At 38.1% G+C, this 21,099-nt stretch overlaps 1 protein-coding gene across 1 annotated transcript in view; it reads right to left on the bottom strand.

Annotated features, from left to right (window-relative positions):
• POLA1 (DNA polymerase alpha 1, catalytic subunit) overlaps positions 1 to 21,099 on the bottom strand; it is a gene marked incomplete at both ends in the record, with an annotated part of 204,339 nt that overhangs the window by 21,856 nt on the left and 161,384 nt on the right. The window contains one exon of the mRNA XM_080612848.1: positions 21,056 to 21,099. This exon is cut by the window's right edge and continues 53 nt beyond it. Coding sequence (XP_080468974.1) covers positions 21,056 to 21,099 — 44 coding nt within the window. The remainder of the gene's footprint in view (positions 1 to 21,055) is intronic.

Here is a 21,099-nt window from a genome sequence, read left to right on the forward strand (position 1 = left end):
GGTGTTTCAATTGTATTTCAAATTTAAATGGATTTTATGAGTTCCTCCACATATTAAAAATGCATATTTGACTGCAATCAAGTAAGTCCACAGATTACTAATAACTTACTATAAATCCTGGCATACACAAAAAATACCACACTTTCAGAAACAGAACAAGCTCCCATGTAATTAATGTAATTAAAAATACACAGACCTCCTTATTTCCCACTTAATACTGAGGCCAATGTTGTCTTACCTACTGTGTCTGTCATGCTTGCCATACCTTAACTTTGTGCGTGGATTTTGGTCCTGGAGGCTGCACATTTTTCCCTGGCTGAGAAAATTTTTCCAGAAACTGGTGAAATTGATTCTGATTAATGAGACTGAAACTAACTTACAAACGGAACAGCACCTTACCAGTCTGCACCCGTTCAGTCAGTCGCTTATTAGCATCTGTATGAGGGGAAATTTTTGAAAGCATTTCAAATCAAGCAGAATTATCCAAAACATAGCTTAGACTGTAGCAGGAGATGACTAGTAGACAAGCCTTTTCTGGAGAATGATGATCTGGTGTATCAGCACATCAGAACTGTTGGAAGATTTGGAATTCAACTGCCATTTACTTACTCAAATCGTTACTGTTGCCGATTTGAGGAAATGACTTTCTCACAACATCAGGCATAAGGACAGCATATGCAAAAGTAAAACAAGACACCTGAAAGCAAATTGCTCTGTCAAAACCAGTCACTAAAACAGGGGAGATGACAAAAGACTAACGCATTTGCTGCTGCACAGAAGATCAACTATAAGAATAAAAACGCCATTTGAGATCCAGTTTTGCATCAAGCATGTGGCCAGAATTAAATACCGTTGCTTTATTTTGCTTATGATGAAACCACAAAGCATACCTGAGGTACTTAATCGAAAAAGGCTTGAAATACAGGAAAGATAAATCTATATTTAATGAACACTTTGCACAAGTTACTCAAGACCTTTTGTTCAAGTATTTGATAATAGCTAGCTTTATCCCAAGTTAAGGTGTAGTCTGTTAGCTACATATCAACATTATAACAACACATTTTTTAAATTTGAGCTTTTGTGACAGTCTCAAACGTCTGAGATCTAACTCACTGTCATTTTCAACCTTACTCACCTTCACCTGCTTCCCACACAATATTTTATGCATTAGGAGGCAAAACAGATCTCTGAAGCACCAGGGAAAAAAGGTAAGATGAAAAAGAAGCGTATTTCTTTTCTGTCTGGAAAGGGAACATGCTATACTGCAAAACAAAAAACATTTAATAAACCTCTGCCCACTTTAAACTAAATGTTTGTCTGACTGTGAGGAGCACGACAAATGTGTAATTTGTGGTGATATACATAATTTCAAAAAAAATCTCCCAGCACTTGTTTGCTTAGGTCAATTTCTGGACTGGCTGCCCAACAAGGATTCTTTCAGACCACGTGCAGAGCAGTCTTACGTCATCCTCTAGAAGTACATCATCAGAATACTGCAGTACTTGCTTGCAGGGGACCTGCACCTATAGGTACACAGAGGTAGATATATCTATAGGTACACAGCAGCTGTGTATGCACCTTCAAGCTATGTATTAAACAGACAAAACTGCCAACATACTGCTCTTCCTGGATAAACTTAAGTGCTTTACCACTACAGAATTTAGAAAAACCCCAAGTTTATTTTTCCCCCTTTTAAACTTCAACTTTTCAATTTTTTCCTGTCAGACTGGCCATCAATAAGTACTTATTCGCTCTTAGAAAACTTCTGTACACTATAAAGTCAAACTTCCTTGGAAAACAGATGTCTTCATGAGTTGTTGGTGCTACAGTCAACTGACGTTCATCACCACTAGTATCTGGGATTGGGAATATCCAATCTCTCAGTAGCCACTGGTTACAAGTGCTGGTTTACAAACTATGCATGCTAACAGCACAAACAATATGCAAGAATTGCCCCAGCACATATTGAAAGAGGGATATGTTTCCCTTGTCACACAACAGACAGTGACAAGAGTTGAAACACTCCACCAATAGGGAACAATTTCAGTACAGTCACCTTCACAAATATAAGAAAAAAGAAACCACTACTGGCAAACTCATGTTGCCTGTTCCTAATGTAATTAGACTTCATCAAAGATGAAGGAATACAAGAAATAATTAGTCATACTTCACAAAATGCACACGAAAAGCCACCAAGTAACTGTTGTCCACTATTTTCACGAAACAAACACGACAAAATACTCCCTGACAACTTTAACTTGCAACACTATAATTTGAAACACTGAATTTCCAACTCAGTTGACAAGACGAAGAACCACCATGGTTCAGCTCCTGGGAGGATCACTGCTGCTCTAACCTAGTGTACAGCCACATTAAGAAATGCACTATTTTGTTTTAACATATTGGCCAATTTCAAAAGAAAATGAAAACCAAACACTTTATAATTCTTTTCAAGCAACTTTGCTCTTCTTTTCCTGTTTCCCCCCATGTGCTCCTCCCAAATCCTCCTTATTCATCACAAGACACTACAGAAGTGGATAAAACACACACCTCCAGGTATTCTGATATAGGTGGCAGTAAATTCTTTCTTTTCGAAGACCCCCTACGCATGTGATCTAGAAGAATTTGTATCTTCTATCCTGCCCTTCAATGAACATAAGACTGGCCATTCTGAAATAGTGAGAGATCACAGGTTCAGCTGCCAACACTACATCGAGGACACAACAGTGTACTCAGTCCCTTTACTTGGATGTCAATATATTTGTTTTCTTTCCTCCCTAGGGAAGATGTCTGCTGATCACTTCCAATTTTTGAAAAGTCAGCAATTTCGAACAGGGACCATAGGAGATATGTATTCCACAGAACAACGGGTGTGAAACAGGGATGCAGGTTACTTGGGTACCACAACATTAAGTACTTTCTCACAAAGAATGCATTAGCAGATGACAGGAGATTGAACACATAGCAAACAAAATGCTTCGCAGATTTTAGTGTCCTTGATGTTGCAGCTGATCTGAAAGAGAATGTGCAAAGTCCCTCACGCAGAGATAGCCTTTGATCTTAGTGTATTAACTTGATACACTTACAAATCTGTGCATGCCTTTTGTCTTCTGCAGTCCTTAAAAACAGCCTACAAGTAAAATAACGGGTTATTCGAGATTATGTTCTATGATCTGTAGAATATTAAACTCCTCCTTGGAGATAATTTCATCTGGAGTTATCAAAATCCCTGTATTTACTGAATATGGAAAAGCAGAGGTTGATGGAGTTGGCTTTTAACTGCTAAAATCTTTTGTGTGTAAAAAAAAGCTATTAATAAAATAATAGCTATTCACCTTGAAGACTGTAAATTAATTTCCAAATGACCCCATACAAGAAGTTTAGTCTCTAGATTTGTCCCTTTGAAAAATATTAGGGACTTAGAAGAATGACATCCTTTCTGTACAAATAACCACAAAACAACAGCCTGCTCGCATGACAGAAGCCAGAACTCTGTTCTGAAAGTGATTTTTTACATGCTGCTTTACAGATCTCACGACAGACTTTTCTGAAGGACTGGTGGGAGTTATGGCATGCCTCCTCATGGTTAACATTCATGACTAGATGCCTTTCCCCAAGTATTTACAATTAGTTATGTATACTTTAGAAATAGGTTATTGTGGGATGCAGAAGTGGTTTATCTCAGAACAATGTGCTCTTTTCACTTTGCTTTAGTTAACAGAGGTTGTAACTGGAGAAGGATAAAGAAACTACTTTGATTTTGCTTTTTATTCTTTGATGAAAAACCATAAAGTGACTGGAGTGCTGCATGTAACCATTTTCCACATCTGGCATGTAACATGGCAAATTCATGGACTATGTCTCCTGGAGTAACTTTTCCAGTAACACTACTTTCTAGATCTCAACTAGTCACCCTGGATCTCCTTTAAAAACAATGAAGAGGAAGTATTTCTCACATGTGATCCATATCAGCCTAGTACAGATGAGATTAGCTGAGCCATGCCCTGGAACTGACTAAATTCTGCCAACTATACAAAGCAGCACAGGCTGATAAATTCACATACAAATGCTTGAACTCTGAGACCTCAAAACCAGCGGAGATGAAGTGCATTCCTTCATTGGGAGTTTTCTCCATTAGTGATATTTGGTGTGGAATGCCTGCTTTGCTTTATGTAGACAGCAAAAGAACAGCAGAGCCCCTGTTCACACAGCAGCTATATACTCAAGTACCTATATAATGACCTGAACGTGAACCAGAAACAATACCTTACAGTAAAGAAGGCCAACACACCCTGGGCTGCATTAGATAAAGCATCACCAGCAGGTTGAGGTAGGTGATCCTTTTCCTTTGCTCAGCCCTGGTGAGACACATCTGGAGTGCTGGGTTCTCAGGCTCCTCTCCATCGTGTCCAGTGACAGGCCAAGAGGCAATAAGCATACACTGGAATACAAGGAATTCCATGTAAACATAGTACCTTCCTTTTTTACTGTGAGGGTGGACAAATGGCAGAACAAGCTGCCCAGAGAAATAGTACAGTCTCCATCCATAGAAATACTTGAAACTCTGAGCAACCTGCTGTAGGTGACCCTGCTCTGAGCAGAGAGTTGGACTAGATGATCTCCAGAGGTGCCTCCTTGCCTCAGTCATTCTGTGATTCTCTTGCTAGGACTGAACTGGTATCTCACCTCTCTTGTGTTCATATAAAACATCACTTCTTACAGTCTTGGCACCAAGAAAAACTTAGTGAAGTATACCATCACTGCCAGTACAGAGTGGAGACATATATAGTCTCTTGGTCACTTCACTGAACTGTGACTCTTTGGCTTTTTGAGCTATTTCATGCATTAGGAATACCCATCTCTCACTGTTGCATGTGTAGCACGAGTGACGAATTTTGTCCCAGATATCACTATATACACACTAATTTGGGAGGCATATCCAGTGGTGGATCATCTGCGGGTGAGGAGAAAATCCTACCCATGGAAAGATAAAGGATCTTCTGTTCACTCCTTTTCCCACTTTGCACCTATCAAAGCAAAACATCAGATGCATTTCCTCTAAAGGGAGGAAAACCTTTACATGTACCCCCACTCATTCCTGAGCTTGTTGCTGCTCATTTCCTCACTCTCTTTTTTAAAGGCAACGTATATCAGCTGAAAAGATAAGGGTGGCTTCTTACTCTATAAAAGGCCTGTCACTGGGGTGATTTATATTATCTTTATAATTGGGATATATTGCACTAGAGAACTTGGCTTTACAATGAAAAGTTTGTTTGACCTTCAAGCATTCCCTGGGCCTCACTTAGCTAGGCCCAGTTGGTGACACAAAGCACCCACACTTTGGGAAGTCCTAAACATAAAACTTCCTGCGTAAGATCAACAGCATTTTTCTCCTCAGTGCTGTCTGTAGTTCACAGTCTGCAAAGGAACGCCATTTTTAAAACCAAAGTATATATACCAATCTAAATTATGCCAAAAACATGGCTTATCATAATAATGGCCTTCAAAAATGTACTATTCAACAGAAGTACTGGTCTACTCCAGACATTTCAAAAACATCAGTGTGCAGCTACTGAAGAAACTTCCCAAGAAGGATGTACTCCATCTGTAAAACTGCTGATTTCTGCAAAGAGAGACTTCCTCACAAATCGTATTTTATGTTTAAAAGAGGAAAAAAAACCTACCTTCTTTATCACATTGTTTTCTAGAGACTTTTTTCCTCCCCTGTTTTACACATCCAGAGCAGGATGATACAGAATCCTGTTTTCAAACTAACCTAACTCTAGAATTCTTTCAGAGGTGTCTAGTGCCAATGTAATGCTCTGCTGACCAATGTGCAATGATTTTCAGTAATATATACATACATACATACAGATCTTGTTCAACACTTCCCTAATCAAGAAAAACTTCTCACAGGATAACAAGTACAATGTTACTTTGGGGAGCTCCTACTAGAAATGCAGGACCTAATTTTAACCTCACTGGGTTCAAACAACCCTTAAAAATAAAGGCTATTTTTTGGAATGAACCATTTCACTGACAAGCTGTACTGCAAATGACTTTCATTTACTGCTACCTCTCCAAATCCTTTAGCGTTTCTATTTCTCATGACTCTTCCCCAAATTTTCTATACTGTGAACTTGAGGATTGTTTTTTATCAAATTAACATCATACATCCGGTTATGTCTTTATTCTTCTTTTGCACTAATGCTCTTTCCGTGTGTAATTCAGAATAGGCGTTTCTCCTTTCCTTTATAAAATACAACCTCTTCAACAAGACACCCCACGTGAACCCCTTTGACAGCCTAATAAAAAGATACTTTCGTATTAATATATTATTGGGCTCTTGATTACAGTACCAACTTAGTGCCATATATTTCGATGTGACAACTGGAAGTTCTTTACCTGTTCTTAAAAAGCAGACGTTACAAATAACTGAAGCCCATAACCCTTTCCCTGCCGCCCACGAAAGAAAAAGTTTACTCTGTAATTGCCATGTTACAAAAAATCCTCAACAACTCAAATCCTCTCAAAGTGCAACACAATTTTTGAAGTGCAGTGCTGAACTACTAATATTGTTTCTACAGTCAGAGCAGAGGCACACATGACAAGTAACTGAAAGGCATCCTAATGTATGAATGTGCAATTTAAGGCTTTACCATGACAATTACCTGTTTATCTTATCCTGTGGCAATGCATAGTTACATCTTACCCTTCTTTTCTTCATCCTCCTAAAACCTTTGTGAAGTCTGAGTGTACTGTTACTCTCCTTTCACATCTATTTTTTTGGTGAAGGACGCTAACCGAAGAGCAGGCCTAGGGCTTTCATGGCAGTAAGGTCATGAAAGGGTGCTGGAGGGACAGCTTGAGAAAAGGTGTATTTGGTTACCTACACCCTATGGGTCAGCACCAAGAGGACAGAGAATACATCTAATCACAAATCACTAGTGTTGAACGCCGTAACAGGACAAAAAAGGATCCTTTCTGGTACTTGGCAGAAAACATAGGCATGCTTATATGCTAATAGACTAAATACTGAAACAAAATGCATATTTTGTCTAAATAAGAACTCCTGACTGAATACTTCTCATGTTCAAAATTTGCCACAGCAATGCAATAAAATCAAAACGAAGCTAAGACTTCAGAAAAAAAGTTCAAAAAGGCATAGACACTGTAATTTCTGAATAGTATCAGCTTCCATTTTCTGGAAAACACTGACAAAATACTGGTTTTACGTGTCCTCATAACCAGGTCGACTTTTTTTTTTTCATTACTGTTGCATCTGAAATATGGCTTAAACTGTGAAGCAGTTGATAAATCTTTGGAGAACAGAAATGGAAAAAATAGAAATATTGCTTTTAAACTTTCATTCAGACTTTCCAAAACTAAACCTCTGGATAAGAACCTCTATTAATTTTTTTTCTCTCTACATGCAACTACTTGGAAGAGTTGGAACAGTTGTGCTCCACTGAATGCACGCATTTTACGTTCCAACATCTGCTGCTTTTGCAAAATTATGGACATGTTTCCAACCAAGAAGCTACACTTTGGACTTCCTAAATTTAAGTAATATTTGAAACAACTTAATTATGTGTTATCATGAAATTGCACGCGTGATAACCAATTCAAATCCACTGATTTCTGTACAATACAAAATTTCAAGTATGAAATAATATAAATTCCCCACGTCAAAGTCTTGATTACTGTAGTTTACCATTAGTGTTTGAAAGCATTGTAGCTAATGCTCTTACTAAGTATGTTAACTATTATTTGTTTTGGTTACTCACTACTAACTATTTTTCATTAAGAATGCTTTAAACTACAGGCTCAGCTTTAAAAAAATAAAATCAAAAGAGTCTAGTTTAAGGTGAATATGCATGTAAAGGTTGAGGGCTGCCTTGGTTGCAGCGACCACGAGATGGTGGAATTCAGGATATTGTGTGGTAGGACCAGTACAATAGCAAGTAGAATTGCAACCCTGGACTTTAGCAGGGCAAACTTTGGCCTTTTCAAGCAATTGCTAGGGGAAGTCCCATGGGCAAGGCTGCTTGAAGGTAAAGGGGCCCAAGATAGTTGGTTGGCATTCAAGAATTGCTTATTCCAAGCTCAAGAGCAGAGCATCCCGACACGTAGGAAGTCAAGGAAGAGGGCCAGGAGACCTGCGTGGCTAAATAAGGAACTGCTGGGTATGCTCCAGTGGAAGAGGAGAGTTTATAGGTCATGGAAGGAGGGGCTGGCCACTCGGGAGGAATAGAAGGCTGCTGCTAGAGGATGTAGGAAGGCAGCTAGGATGGCTAAGGCCTCCTTAGAATTAAATCTGGCCAGAGGGGTCAAGGACAACAGAAAGAGCTTTTTCAAATAAATAGCTGATAAAACTAACACCAGAGGCAAGGTTGGCCCACTGGTGAATGGGATGGGTGCCCTGGTGACAGAAGATACAGAGATGGCAGAGTTATTGAATGCCTTCTTTGTCTCAGTCTACTCTGCCGGAGGCAGTCCTGAAGAGCTCTGTACTCCTGAGACCTCAGATGAAGTCAGGTCAATGGAGCGGTTTGCCTTAGTCCATGAGGAATGGGTTAGAGACCAGCTGAGCAATCTGGACATCCATAAATCCATGGGGCCAGATGGGATGCACCCGCGGGTGCTGAGGGAACTGGCGGAAGTCATTGCTAGACCACTCTCCATCATCTTTACCAAGTCTTGGGAAACGGGAGAGGTGCCTGAGGACTGGAGGAAAGCAAATGTCACTCCAGTCTTCAAAAAGGGCAAGAAGGAGGACCCGGGTAACTATAGACCGGTCAGCCTCACCTCCATCCCTGGGAAAGTGATGGAGCACCTTATCCTTGATGCCATCTTAAGGCATGTCAAGGATAAGAGGGTTATGAGGGGCAGTCAACATGGCTTTACCAAGGGGAAGTCATGCTTGACCAACCTCTTAGCCTTTTATGAGGAAATAACATTGTGGATGGATGATGGCAGAGCGGTGGATGTGGTCTACCTTGACTTCAGCAAAGCATTTGACACAGTCTCCCACAGCATCCTCATAGCTAAATTGAGGAAGTGTGGTCTGGATGATCAGGTAGTGAGGTGGACTGCAAACTGGCTGAAGGACAGAAGCCAGAGAGTTGTAGTCTATGGGGCGGAGTCTAGTTGGAGGCCTGTATCTAGTGGAGTGCCTCAAGGGTCAGTACTGGGACCAGTATTATTTAATATATTCATCAATGATTTAGATGAGGGAATTGAGTGTACTGTCAGCAAGTTTGCTGATGACACTAAGCTGGGAGGAGTGGCTGACACGCCAGAAGGCTGTGCTGCCATCCAGCGAGACCTGGACAGGCTGGAGAATTGGGCAGCAAGTAACTTGATGAAATATAACAAGGGAAAGTGTAGAGTCCTGCATCTGGGCAGGAACAACCCCAGGTTCCAATATAGGTTGGGGAACGACCTGTTAGAGAGTAGTGTAGGGGAGAGGGACCTGGGGGTCCTAGCGGACGGCAGGATGACCATGAGCCAACACTGTGCCCTTGTGGCCAAGAAGGCCAATGGCATCCTGGGGTGTATTAGAAGGGGGGTGGTCAGTAGGTCGAGAGAGGTCCTCCTTCCCCTCTACTCTGCCCTGGTGAGACTGTATCTGGAATATTGTGTCCAGTTCTGGGCCCCTCAGTTCAAGAAGGACAGGGACCTGCTGGAGAGAGTCCAGCACAGGGCAACTAAGATGAGTAAGGGAGTGGAGCATCTCCCTTATGAGGAAAGGCTGAGGGAGCTGGGTCTCTATAGTTTGGAGAAGAGGAGACTGCGGGGGGACCTTATTAGTGTATATAAATATATAAAGGGGGAGTGTCATGAGGATGGAGCCAGGCTCTTCTCAATGGCAAACAATGATAAGAAAAGGGGTAATGGGTATAAACTGGAACACAAGAGGTTCCACTTAAACTTGAGAAGAAACTTCTTCTCAGTGAGGGTGACAGAACATTGGAACAGGCTGCCCAGGGAGGTTGTGGAGTCTCCTTCTCTGGAGACATTCAAAACCCGCCTGGACACATTCCTGTGTAACCTTATCTAGGTATTCCTGCTCCGGCAGGGGGATTGGACTAGATGATCTTTTGAGGTCCCTTCCAATCTCTAACATACTGTGATACTGTGATACTGTGATTTAAGAACAGTAAACCCCCCCACATTTCCCTTTCATGTTCCTTTGCCCTCCACCAAGACTATGTGACACAATTTTTAAGAAAAATATTAATCTGATAAATGTGCTTCTGTTATGTTCTGCTGGCTGTTTATGTAACATCTACTGTTACACAAGAACTATGAAACAATACCATAACTAGCTAAATGTGTTAATTCCAAGTCTATAAAATTCTATTAATGTCAAATATTATTTGTTTTTATCATCTAAATAAACTAGCTTAGGCTGTCACTCACTCCTTTTTATTCAGTTTTTGTTTTGTCTTACGGCATGCATCTCTCACAGAGTGAAAAATGTCTATTTAAAGATAAGTGGAAATACCACAGTACATAACGTTTTCATGTCAAAATAATTACATTATTATATTCTGAGTTAAATAATATAAGATAGGAAAACATTTTGATATGCATTTAACAGTTGTAATCCTGGCAGGATCAAATCAGCTTTTTCTAAACTCATTTCTGTTACACAAAAACAAAGAGCTCACTAACCTGACCAAACGCCTCTCTCATCCATCTAAGCCCCCTCAACAGAAGAGGGACAAGCCAAGACATAAGAACATCCTGCTAAGTTTTTTTTTTCCAAGGCTGAGCCACATTTTGGCCTGTCACAGAAGACTCATTTGTTCTCAAAAGAATGCCAGTGGAAGTGCACTAGCCTGAAAGATGAGATTTGGTGGTTGGATTCTTATGAAGAGATGATCCTTGAAATGGATGGAGAGATGACAAAAATACTGCTTTATGAATGCAAGGGTTTTTTTCTATTTAATAAACCAAATTTAAGCTGCATTTAGACACTTCTCTGTCTTGAGCTATGTTTTTATACATATATGATCGACCATTTTGGTGTCCCCTATGGAATAAACCAAGTATTTTCTATTATGCTATTCTCTACACAACCTTCTAGTCCTTAATAAAGAGAAGAATTTATCTCCATCTATTTCTTACGGAAAAGAGCATAACTGTATTTTCTTGATATACTTGATATAAATCCTTTGATTGTTAAAGGATACAGAAAGGTACTTAAAAAGAAATGTCTCCCGTGCAGTTATTACACTTCAGTAAATATAATAATTAAAATAATTTAATTTGCAGTATTTATTTAAATATTGGTATTTTTTCCCCCAGTTTTCACAACCTGTCTTCACAAATAATGATCCTGTTTCTTTTAAAGGTCAATATATTTCAAACCACTTTGGAGACAAATTCTTAGGACTCTTATGCCTAGCAGATATGGGTTGAGGTAAGTACATTTAACATCAAGAATATAAGAGATTCCTATCACCCATGGACTCAGGCCAAATTTGGGAGCTTAAAATAGCTTTTGGCAAGTATACAGTAGAACAGTTGCCTTATGTAATAAACATAGAAAAATAAGGCACTAATACATGTGCAACACAGCATTAAGTCTTGAAGCACTCCACAGAAATGTCAATATTCCAGTAACCCATTTACTTCATATTTCTATTTCACCATTTCCCTTCTGAAATTACACAGAGATTACAATTTTCTTCCTTTTTATTAGTATCACGAATTGTGATTGTTTACTTTTTTACATCATCCCTTTCACATGATCAGTTTTCTGTTCCTCAAAGTATCTTCTCCTTGGTAGTTTGCTTTAATACTGTCACATAACAAACGCATGCTTGTTGTCACAATGAGTGCAAGAGAAAGCTTTGTATTTCTGATGTCATTTTGATACATCATAATTTTACAGAATGAAAAAAATCACCAAATCTAACACTTCACAATACTAGCAAAGGTAGCACATGACTTATTTAATACACAGCAAACAGTTTCTATCTGCGCAGCTTTAGTAAAATATCAGGACAACAGAGCTATAAATTGTCCTGAATATTAATTTTCTCTAACACGCAGTAAACCATTTTTGGTTTCAAACTGCACAGTTTAGACAAATCTATAACCAAGTAAGTGCGACAATAAGTAATGAATCAGCATACAGACATGACTGTAGATTGATACAGGAAAACACATTTTAAAAAGCAGTTTTAGTCAATAAAATAAGTATTTGGCCTACGAGAAATCAGCTCCAGTCCCCCTATCTTTTGTGGAGTCAAGGATTCATTCCATGTATATATGGCTTCAAGCAATGCTTTTACAAACATATTTATAGCTGACAGCAGATACCTGAACCAGATACCCTTGACCAAAATACAAATAATAAACCTACAAAGGTGTTAACTGAAACAGTGCAACTTTATGTAAGTTCAACTACAGAATACTTAAATTGAAAGACGTTAAGGTATCAATGACAAAAATTAAGAGGCTCCAAATGCGCAGGTAATACAGTCAAGGTTTCCAACCTAATTTTAAGGAAAATCGTAATTAAAGACCTGAAAGTCCTCTCATAATCTTCTCAAACTGGACTGGCCATGAAGAAAGGGAAAAAGAGAACTGGTATTATGTACAACACTGTACACCATCTTCAGTAGGTCACTGGTCTTTTAAATAATCTCTAGCGAACAAATAAGATTTCAGAAAGTTTTTAGTAGATAATTACACTTCCTGATTTTGTAATTAGTGGAACTACATGTAATTACATAATAATTATGACGGTAATTACGTAATTAAGATGTATAATTATGTAGTAAAAAACATTATGGAAATAAAAGCCATCAACTGTATAAGCACAATACATTTTTAAAAATAAATTCTGTATCATCTGTTTAAAGCTACCATTTTCCTCAAAATATCAAAGTGATTATGAGCCATCACTGGCAAGTTCTAAAATATATTTCTTATGTGATTTAAAAATCATACAGATAATTGTATCCTTTAAAAAAATCTCTTTAAAGCCTTAGCTTTACATTATCCTTCTGATGTCTGGGCACACGTATATTGAATGGATTATACAGAGTTAAACTGTTTCTCTCTCTGTTTCCAATTTCTACTAAAATAATAATAAAAAAAATTAGCATCGATGTCAGAACTGTGGTACCTAAAAGACAGGATTTTGTTGTGGTTTTTTTTTTGAGTCCACTGCCAGATCCATCAAACTTAAGGGTCTTCTAAAAGGGAAAACATGCTAGTCTTGCACTTTCCACTAAAAAGAAGAGCTTACTGCTGTGAGAAGCAGTGGTCATTAAAAGAAGCCTTGTCACTTCTGACTTCCACTTAACAACAAAACTGCCCCCATCAAAAAACAAACCCAAACTTTATTAATTGATATGAAACCAGAAATACAATGTGTCTGTAAGAAAAATGTCAGAGTTGCAGATAAAAAAGAAACAGTGAAGAAAAAATACCTTTAAAGGTATCTTTTATTAGAGGAACTCTCAAAAGAACTGATAAAGAAGGTAGAAGACATTAGACAGACTACACCATTGAATGGGTTGCAATAAATTGGCATGTATCTATATATTTAAGTAGCAAAAAAGTCCTGAAACACAAAGGAGAAGATATCCTTCACTGAAAAACAGGTGTGAGAGTAACAACATACTCAGACTTTACAAGGGTTTTAGGAGGATAAATAAAAGAGGGATATGACAGAACCACAGATTACCACAGGATAAGATAAACAGGTAATTACCATGGTAAAGCCTTAGGTTGCACATTCATACATTAGGATGCCTTTTAGTTACTTGTCTGTCTGCCTCTGCTCTGACTGTAGAAACAATATTAGTAGTTCAGCACTGCACTACAAAAATTCTGTTGCACTTTGGGAGAATTCAAGTTACCTACAAGAAAGCTGGAAAGGGACTTTATACAAGGGCATGTAGTGACAGGACAAGGGGTTTATGCTGAAAGAGGGTAGATTTAGATTAGGTATTAGGAAACAATTCTTCACTATGAGGGTTGTAAGACACTGGATCAAGCAGGCTGTTCAGAGAACCTGTGGCTGTCCCATCCCTGGCAGTGTTCAAGGCCAGGCTGGATGGGGCTTTGGGCAAACTAGTGGAAGGTGTCCTTGCCCATGGCAAGGGGCTTGGAATTTTATAAATTTTAAGGTCCCTTCCAACCCAAACCATTCTATGATTCATCCCACCTGCAACATTACAATATGCAATGGAAAAATCTTCATTAATAAAAATAATTTTATTAGCTGTACAATCCACAGTAAATGCACTGCTGTCATGCCACAGATTTTCCACATTGTGGACATAACAGTTTTAACTCATTATTTCCATTTATTTCATTCACAAGACGAAGAAATAACGATACGTAACTTTGAGAGGTGTCACAATCCGTGAGTCTGCTCAGAGAAAGGGTTATAGAAATGTACAGTGCAATGGGGTTTATTTAGTTTTTGTAGGTTTAACTAAAAGACCACATGAGCAGAAATAAAATGGAGAACAAATTACACTTCTAATGTTAAAAATATCCAACTGGCAATAAAAGAAGTTGCGATCATTATGGGAGGATAATTTAAGATTTAAAGATCAGCTGTCTATACATTACTTCAAAAGGGCCAACAAACCTAAAGTAAACACTTTTCAATAGTTTTTGCTTTCAAAAAAGTTAGTGAGATTTAAAAATACCCAAGAAACGGTGACTCAAATTAAAAAAAAAAAAAAAGTAAAAATGTTCAGAAATCTTCCTCTTCAAAACAACACATTAAGGAAAAATGAACAAGTGCTTTTGAAGATATGCTCTAAGATTAAATTCTTGGAAATTATTGTTTTACAATCTCTTCAAAACAACATGATTGGAAGACAAAGTACTTGACAGCAAATGTGCAGAAGAGCATTTGTTTGCTTGGATGTAAAGATCGCTATAGAGAACTGAAGTCAGCTCAGTGATAATGTCTGGAGATATGATGCAAACAGAAACACTTTGTTTATTGAACTGTACTCTCTGGAAAGAGATATGCCGAGTTTCATCTGTTCATAAGTTGCCATCTTAAAAATAAATGCACATACACATATGCACATAGGTTATTCATATGATTTCTCCTTATCTTCCTCTGGAAAGTGCATGTAGATAACTAGATCCCTTTATTTACTGCAACAAGTTGTAGCCTGTGTATTGATAAAAAAGTGGCTAATTGTTCTGATGCCAGAAGTCTCCACTTCATTACATTAGTTTCACATTCAATACAATCCTTCCAGCTCCATCTCACACCTGTACTCCTTCCGTTATCTGACTGACCCTCCACACTGATCTCGGCCTAGGGATGTCTCCTTGCTCAGGCCCATCCTTTCAACCCTAATTGCAGTCTGTGTGTCTCCTTCAGTCTCACTATCATCAGGAGCACATACATTAAACCACACTGACAAGCAGCCCTGCCAACATCCCGATTACAACTTCTTTCAGAGTTACAAAAAAAATTCCATTGAAAAAACCCCAAACCAACAAAAAATCACTCCAATCTGCTACTTAGCACACCAAGTTATGACCTTACTGGGGAAAAAAACCCAGCACTGAAATGATGGGATTCACACAAATATTCAGAGCTGAATTTTATTTTTTTATGTCTAAATCTAACAGCCTAGAAAAGTTTCGTTTTTCCCAACATAATTTTGCACTTTAATAATCCATAGAGCAAACTAGGCACTTCTGGTGCTTGCATGGAACAGTGGAATGATTCACACACAAAGCTGTGGTAAAAGTGTGAAAATACCCTCTGAATATGTTCTGTTTCATAAAACTGCGGTCCCTAAGTACATGTTCAAAACAATTATATTTCCACAAATCAGCATATACTTCAAAGATTTAGGTCTCCCTAACAAACGGTAACATTTAAGCTCTTTTCCCAAAGTTATCTTCCTCTTATCCTCTCTGTCTTCTGCTTATCCATAAAATGGATATGCCTAGACTTTTTGGAATCAAAGAACCATGGGCTCAATAGTTGAAAATATTTTGGGAAAGAATATATCACAGCATCTTTGCATTTTCTGTTTCTGATATATGTAAATCCCTGCAAACATTTGTGACCTTCCCCCTCTTCGAAACAGGACAGTGGAAAGATGGTGGCTTTCAGCCCTATTCTACATTACAGAACAGAAGGACATCCTACGACCAGGATCCGATTTCCCTAAAAGAAAATGCAGCACCATAAACAACCTCAGTGATATTATTAATGCTTTTAGAATAATGCTGCAGTCACTGTGAATAAAAAGACTACAGCATCCTTATCTTCTGTTTGATGCCAGAAGGAGGAACTGAACTGGCATCTACTACTGGCATCTGTCTTGAAAGACATCTATGTGAGGCAGAGCAGTTGTACTGACTTTACATGGGCCCCATCTCTCTTCATTTTTAAATACGTAACTTTCTACTCCTGCTACTTCTTACTGTTCACCTAAGCAGTAATGTCTAAATAAACTCAAAACCTAGCTCTGAAAAAACAAGTGTAAGAAAGTGCTGAAAATGTTTTGAGTAAGTTGCTAGTCACAATGGAGCCTTTTTTCCTTTCCCGGTTTACAAAATAATTCAAACCAAACAGCTCTTATGGTGTTATTGGTATCTGTAAATTAGGGGGTTTGGCACAGGGATATTGAAACTTAAACTGTTTTTTGACCCAATACGAACTATGCGAAAGTTTCTAATATAGAAAGGCAGCAATGGAATTTCAGAATTTCACTTTGTGTAGTATGACGACTAAGAACCTTGCACTGTATGACAATGTTAACATATTAAACCATATCATCATAACAGACCTTAAACTTCCAGATGAATGGAAACATCTATTTGAAGGATAAATGCTACTATTAGTAATAGCATTAAAGACCTGTAACTATATAATCCAGGTATTTCTGGATGGTACAATTGACAGCTAATTTCTCCAGTCACTGAAACAAGAAAACATCATGCAGACCAATCAGCTTATTATTGATTCTTACAGGGAAAAGAGTGACCAACAACAATATGTAATGATTACAGTAGATCACAAATGAAACATGAGTGAACAATGTTGTTGCAAATGCTGTAAACACCATACTGGTATAAATAACCAGAACAGTCTGCAAAACATGTTAATCCTTCTTCTGTATTCCGCTGTAGCAGACCTGACCTACTGGAGGTTTATACACAAACAAACAAAACAAAGGGGAAAAAAAAACCCCACCAAAGAACTCCCCCACAAACATGCACAGAAGTGGAAAATAATTCAGGTTAGTTGTTGAAAGAGCCTTAGAAGATAGCATATGGGTTTTAAATATGGAAAACTCTCTAAGAGAATAGTCTATCACCCACTGTGCACAGAATAAGCTTCAGAAAGCAAAATTCATCTTAAGCTATAAAGAGCAGCTCTCTACAGCAGGTACAGCGAAGCACCAGAAAAAATTTGTTGTAAAACTTGCCAAGTTTGTAGAACCTGCACCACCAGAGGATTTTTAAATTTAGCCTACCTTTAAGACGTAGGCTATCATATTGATCCTCTTGCAGGAAAAGGGAGAAGCCTGGATGTCTTTTGGAACTCCCACTGATTTCACAATTATTATTTCAATGAACAGTATGGACCTTCAATATAAACAGTTAACAAACAAAACCTGTTCTAGATTTTAGATTCTGTTTCAATGAATAGTATGGACCTTCAATATAAACAGTTGAACAAACGAAACCTGTTCCATAATTAAGGTTCTGTATTTTGAAGAGGCAAGTATAGAAAATATTAGTAGCAAAATCTCAAGGTTCTGAATGACAGAAGACATTAATTCTTTAAAACTATGATGGAAAACACATTTATATCTTGAACCTCTAGCCATTGAAAATTCTTCCTTTTTACAGAAGAGCACTCCAAGATGAATAACACCTAAAGCTGCTGTTAAGAACAAACAGAATATACAAGAAAGAAGAACTAGTCTTTAAAAATTCAGGAAAAATGACAATAAAAGGTAGATTTGACAGAAGTCTGTGCAATTTCGGCTCAGAACAACATCCCAAAACAAAGCAAAAATCCTCCCCAAACCAAAATCAAAACAACAGTGAATAAGTGTTCTAGTCACATAAAAAGTAAAGAGAAGACTGAAAATACCAAAGATGTACAAAACCTACATTAAAATTTGCCACCATTTTTTATAAAAGCAAGGATGCTGATCACAGGTCAAAGACAGAATGGCTTGTGAATGATGGCATGGAAATAATTTTTTTCATGGCTTTCAAGGGAAAATAAACACTCGCTTCACGTTATGAAGGGGAGTTGACTAGATTTCCTTTTCAGAAATAAAGCAAAATTAGCATATGAAAATTATTTCAAACCTACAGAGATTTCCATCAAGTGTATCAAACCAGGAATATGCATTACTAGAAAATAGAACACTGGCATCTATTCTAAAATAAAAAGGTGACCAAAATAGCAATAGGCAATTATTCTCAAGTTCTGCTTGTGTTTTAGAGCAATACACAGATGTCTTCCTCCCAGAAGATATCTAAAAAATGGGACAGAACTGTACATAGGTTTACCAGACTCACCTAGTTAGCCTCTTTGAAGAGAACTGAATTTAAAAGGTAAACTAACAGATCTAACTTGCCTTGCCGTAACACCTTAACACCTGCTGTGGCACCAAGACTGAAATCGTTGGCTGGCTGAAGATTATACAATAACTTTCAAATCACAGAATCCCAAGGGTTGGAAGGGACCTCAAAAGATCATCTAGTCCAACCCCCCTGCAAGAGCAGGGTAACCTAGAGTACATCACACAGGAACTTGTCCAGCCGGGCCTTGAATATTTCCAACGCAGGAGACTCCACAACCCCCCTGGGCAACCTGTTCCAGTGCTCTGCCACTCTCATAGTAAAGAAGTTTCTCCTGAAATAGCTAAGAAAAAAAGAAAAATACACCATGCTGAAAGGTAAACTGTCCAAGAGAACAGAAGGTCCTAGCAGAGTTCTTCCCATTCCTTGACAATTACTCTGGAAACCAATTTTATTGAATTTTCTCCAGTTAGTGATGAGAGTCCAAGAAATATTTTCCGATTAAGGCAGAAGATGTGAAATTATGTGAATGCAGAAGCCATCATACTACTTTTTTTCAGATATTAACCTTGAATAATAAAATGAGATTAAGCAGGCCAAAATGACTGAAACCAGGAAAATCAAAGTAAACCAAAATGCCATGAATTTGAGATATGAACTCATGATTCTGAAATGATGGGAGAAAAAAAAAAACCCGAATCCCTCAATCTCATGATTTCTCTCATTACTTAACTAGAAGTTCATAATATGAACAGCTATGAATAGGGCATAGGTGACTCCAGAAAACATCAGCAGAGGTACTTCCAGCAAATACACAGATCCAGTGTAAAAGACGCTGGATAGATACCATCTAAAATACCATGTAATTTGTAGTTTCTCATCCTGAAAGATTAATTCAACCTAGAAAATACAGCATACAGAAGTGTTAAGAGTAAGGATCATGCATCAAAGACCCATTCTTCCTAAAGAAAGCCAACAGTGTCTCTATCTTAGTTTAAAACAAAATAGAGATGTTACCACTGTTCCCAAAAGCACAGTAGAGAACATGAAGGAAGGGAAACAAACAAACATTTAAGGAATGGACGTTAACCAGCCACAAACAAGTCAGAATGGAAAAATGCTAGTGAATTTTCAGTCATCACAGATCAAGGGTCTGAAACAGATCTTGAACAGCAGGGAAAAGGGAAGAACCACACACAGGTTTCAAAATTAAGTGTCATAAACTTTCAGTCCTTGAAGATGATGTGGTCTGCAGTAGCACGGGATTGGATGTGATCACCCATGAAGCCCCTTCTACTCTTACATTCTTACATTAGGCAAGAGATCTACACATGAAGTAATTTGGTTTCAGCTTGCAGTAGCATCCACCATATAGCAATATTCCTTCAGCACATCTCCAAAATTGTATTAACCTGGAGGTCTAATTGTATCAGACTGGAGATCACACTGGTTATACAGTGTGACCTTCTTTGGATGTACAAAGACATTCTGAAATGCAAGCATCAGAATGAGTTCACTATCTTAGAGGCATTAGGAAAGGAAATGAGAACCTCAAAAGGAAGCACAACAGGCCCAAAACAGACTGTTCATTCATTTGAGCATTTTTTAGCTAAAAAGTTACACTACTTTGATTTTGATAATATTTAGAAAGACTGAGTTTTGTTTAGTCTCTTTCCATCACCCAGGAACCTATCTTGTGACACAAGGCAGGAGTAGGGAAGACAGCCACAGCAGAACAGCTATTAGAGTAGTAGTCTCCAGCTGCAGCACGTTTTCTTTACAGGCACCACCAGCACTGCACAGAGGGTGCAGTGGAAGTGCTCTCTGTGGACAATGCACTTCAACAAGTAGGACCCAAACACGGCTTTATTCAGAATTCCACACATTAGCCCACCTTCAGAAATACTCTTCTGTCAGCTTGAAAATCACTTAGCTGCACAGAACCTGTGGATCCATTACAGCTTGGAAATATTTTAGTTCAGAAATGTTATGGTAATCGAGAGAAGAAAAAAAAATAATCTTCCTACATTAGTTTAATCTGTATATTTAAGAGAGCTTTGTAGACAATTAGCCCTACTGCTTTTCTTGTGCTATCATTTTGTCCCTGACAAAAACTGTCTCTCAATATTAGTAGCTGAACATAAGTTTTAATTTTGTATACATGTTTTAATTAATCTATTTACTGAAGCTGATGTGTCCCTCAAACTTCAAGCAAAGAGATTTTTCTAACAGTGTAACATACAAGAAAAGCACTTTTTCCAAAGCGCAGTTGCTTCAAAAGAAAAAGAGACATACAAGATATTCTTAAAGTGGTTAACACCAACATAACACAGTTCTCTCACAGGGGATGCCTAAATTCATACTTTGTTCTAGTTTGTATTTTAGATTACAGCTTCGTAGTTCAGATTTGAAGACTACAAATAGGGAGGTCTAGTTTCTGGCACGACATTGCTATCAAGCTATAGTTAATTAATTAAAATTTTAAACTTACCTTTATCATCTTCAGTAATCACTTTATCCATTGCATACTCCACA

This window comes from Psittacula echo, assembly GCF_963264785.1.
Source record: "Psittacula echo genome assembly, chromosome: 3".
Taxonomy (NCBI): Eukaryota; Metazoa; Chordata; class Aves; order Psittaciformes; family Psittacidae; genus Psittacula; species Psittacula echo.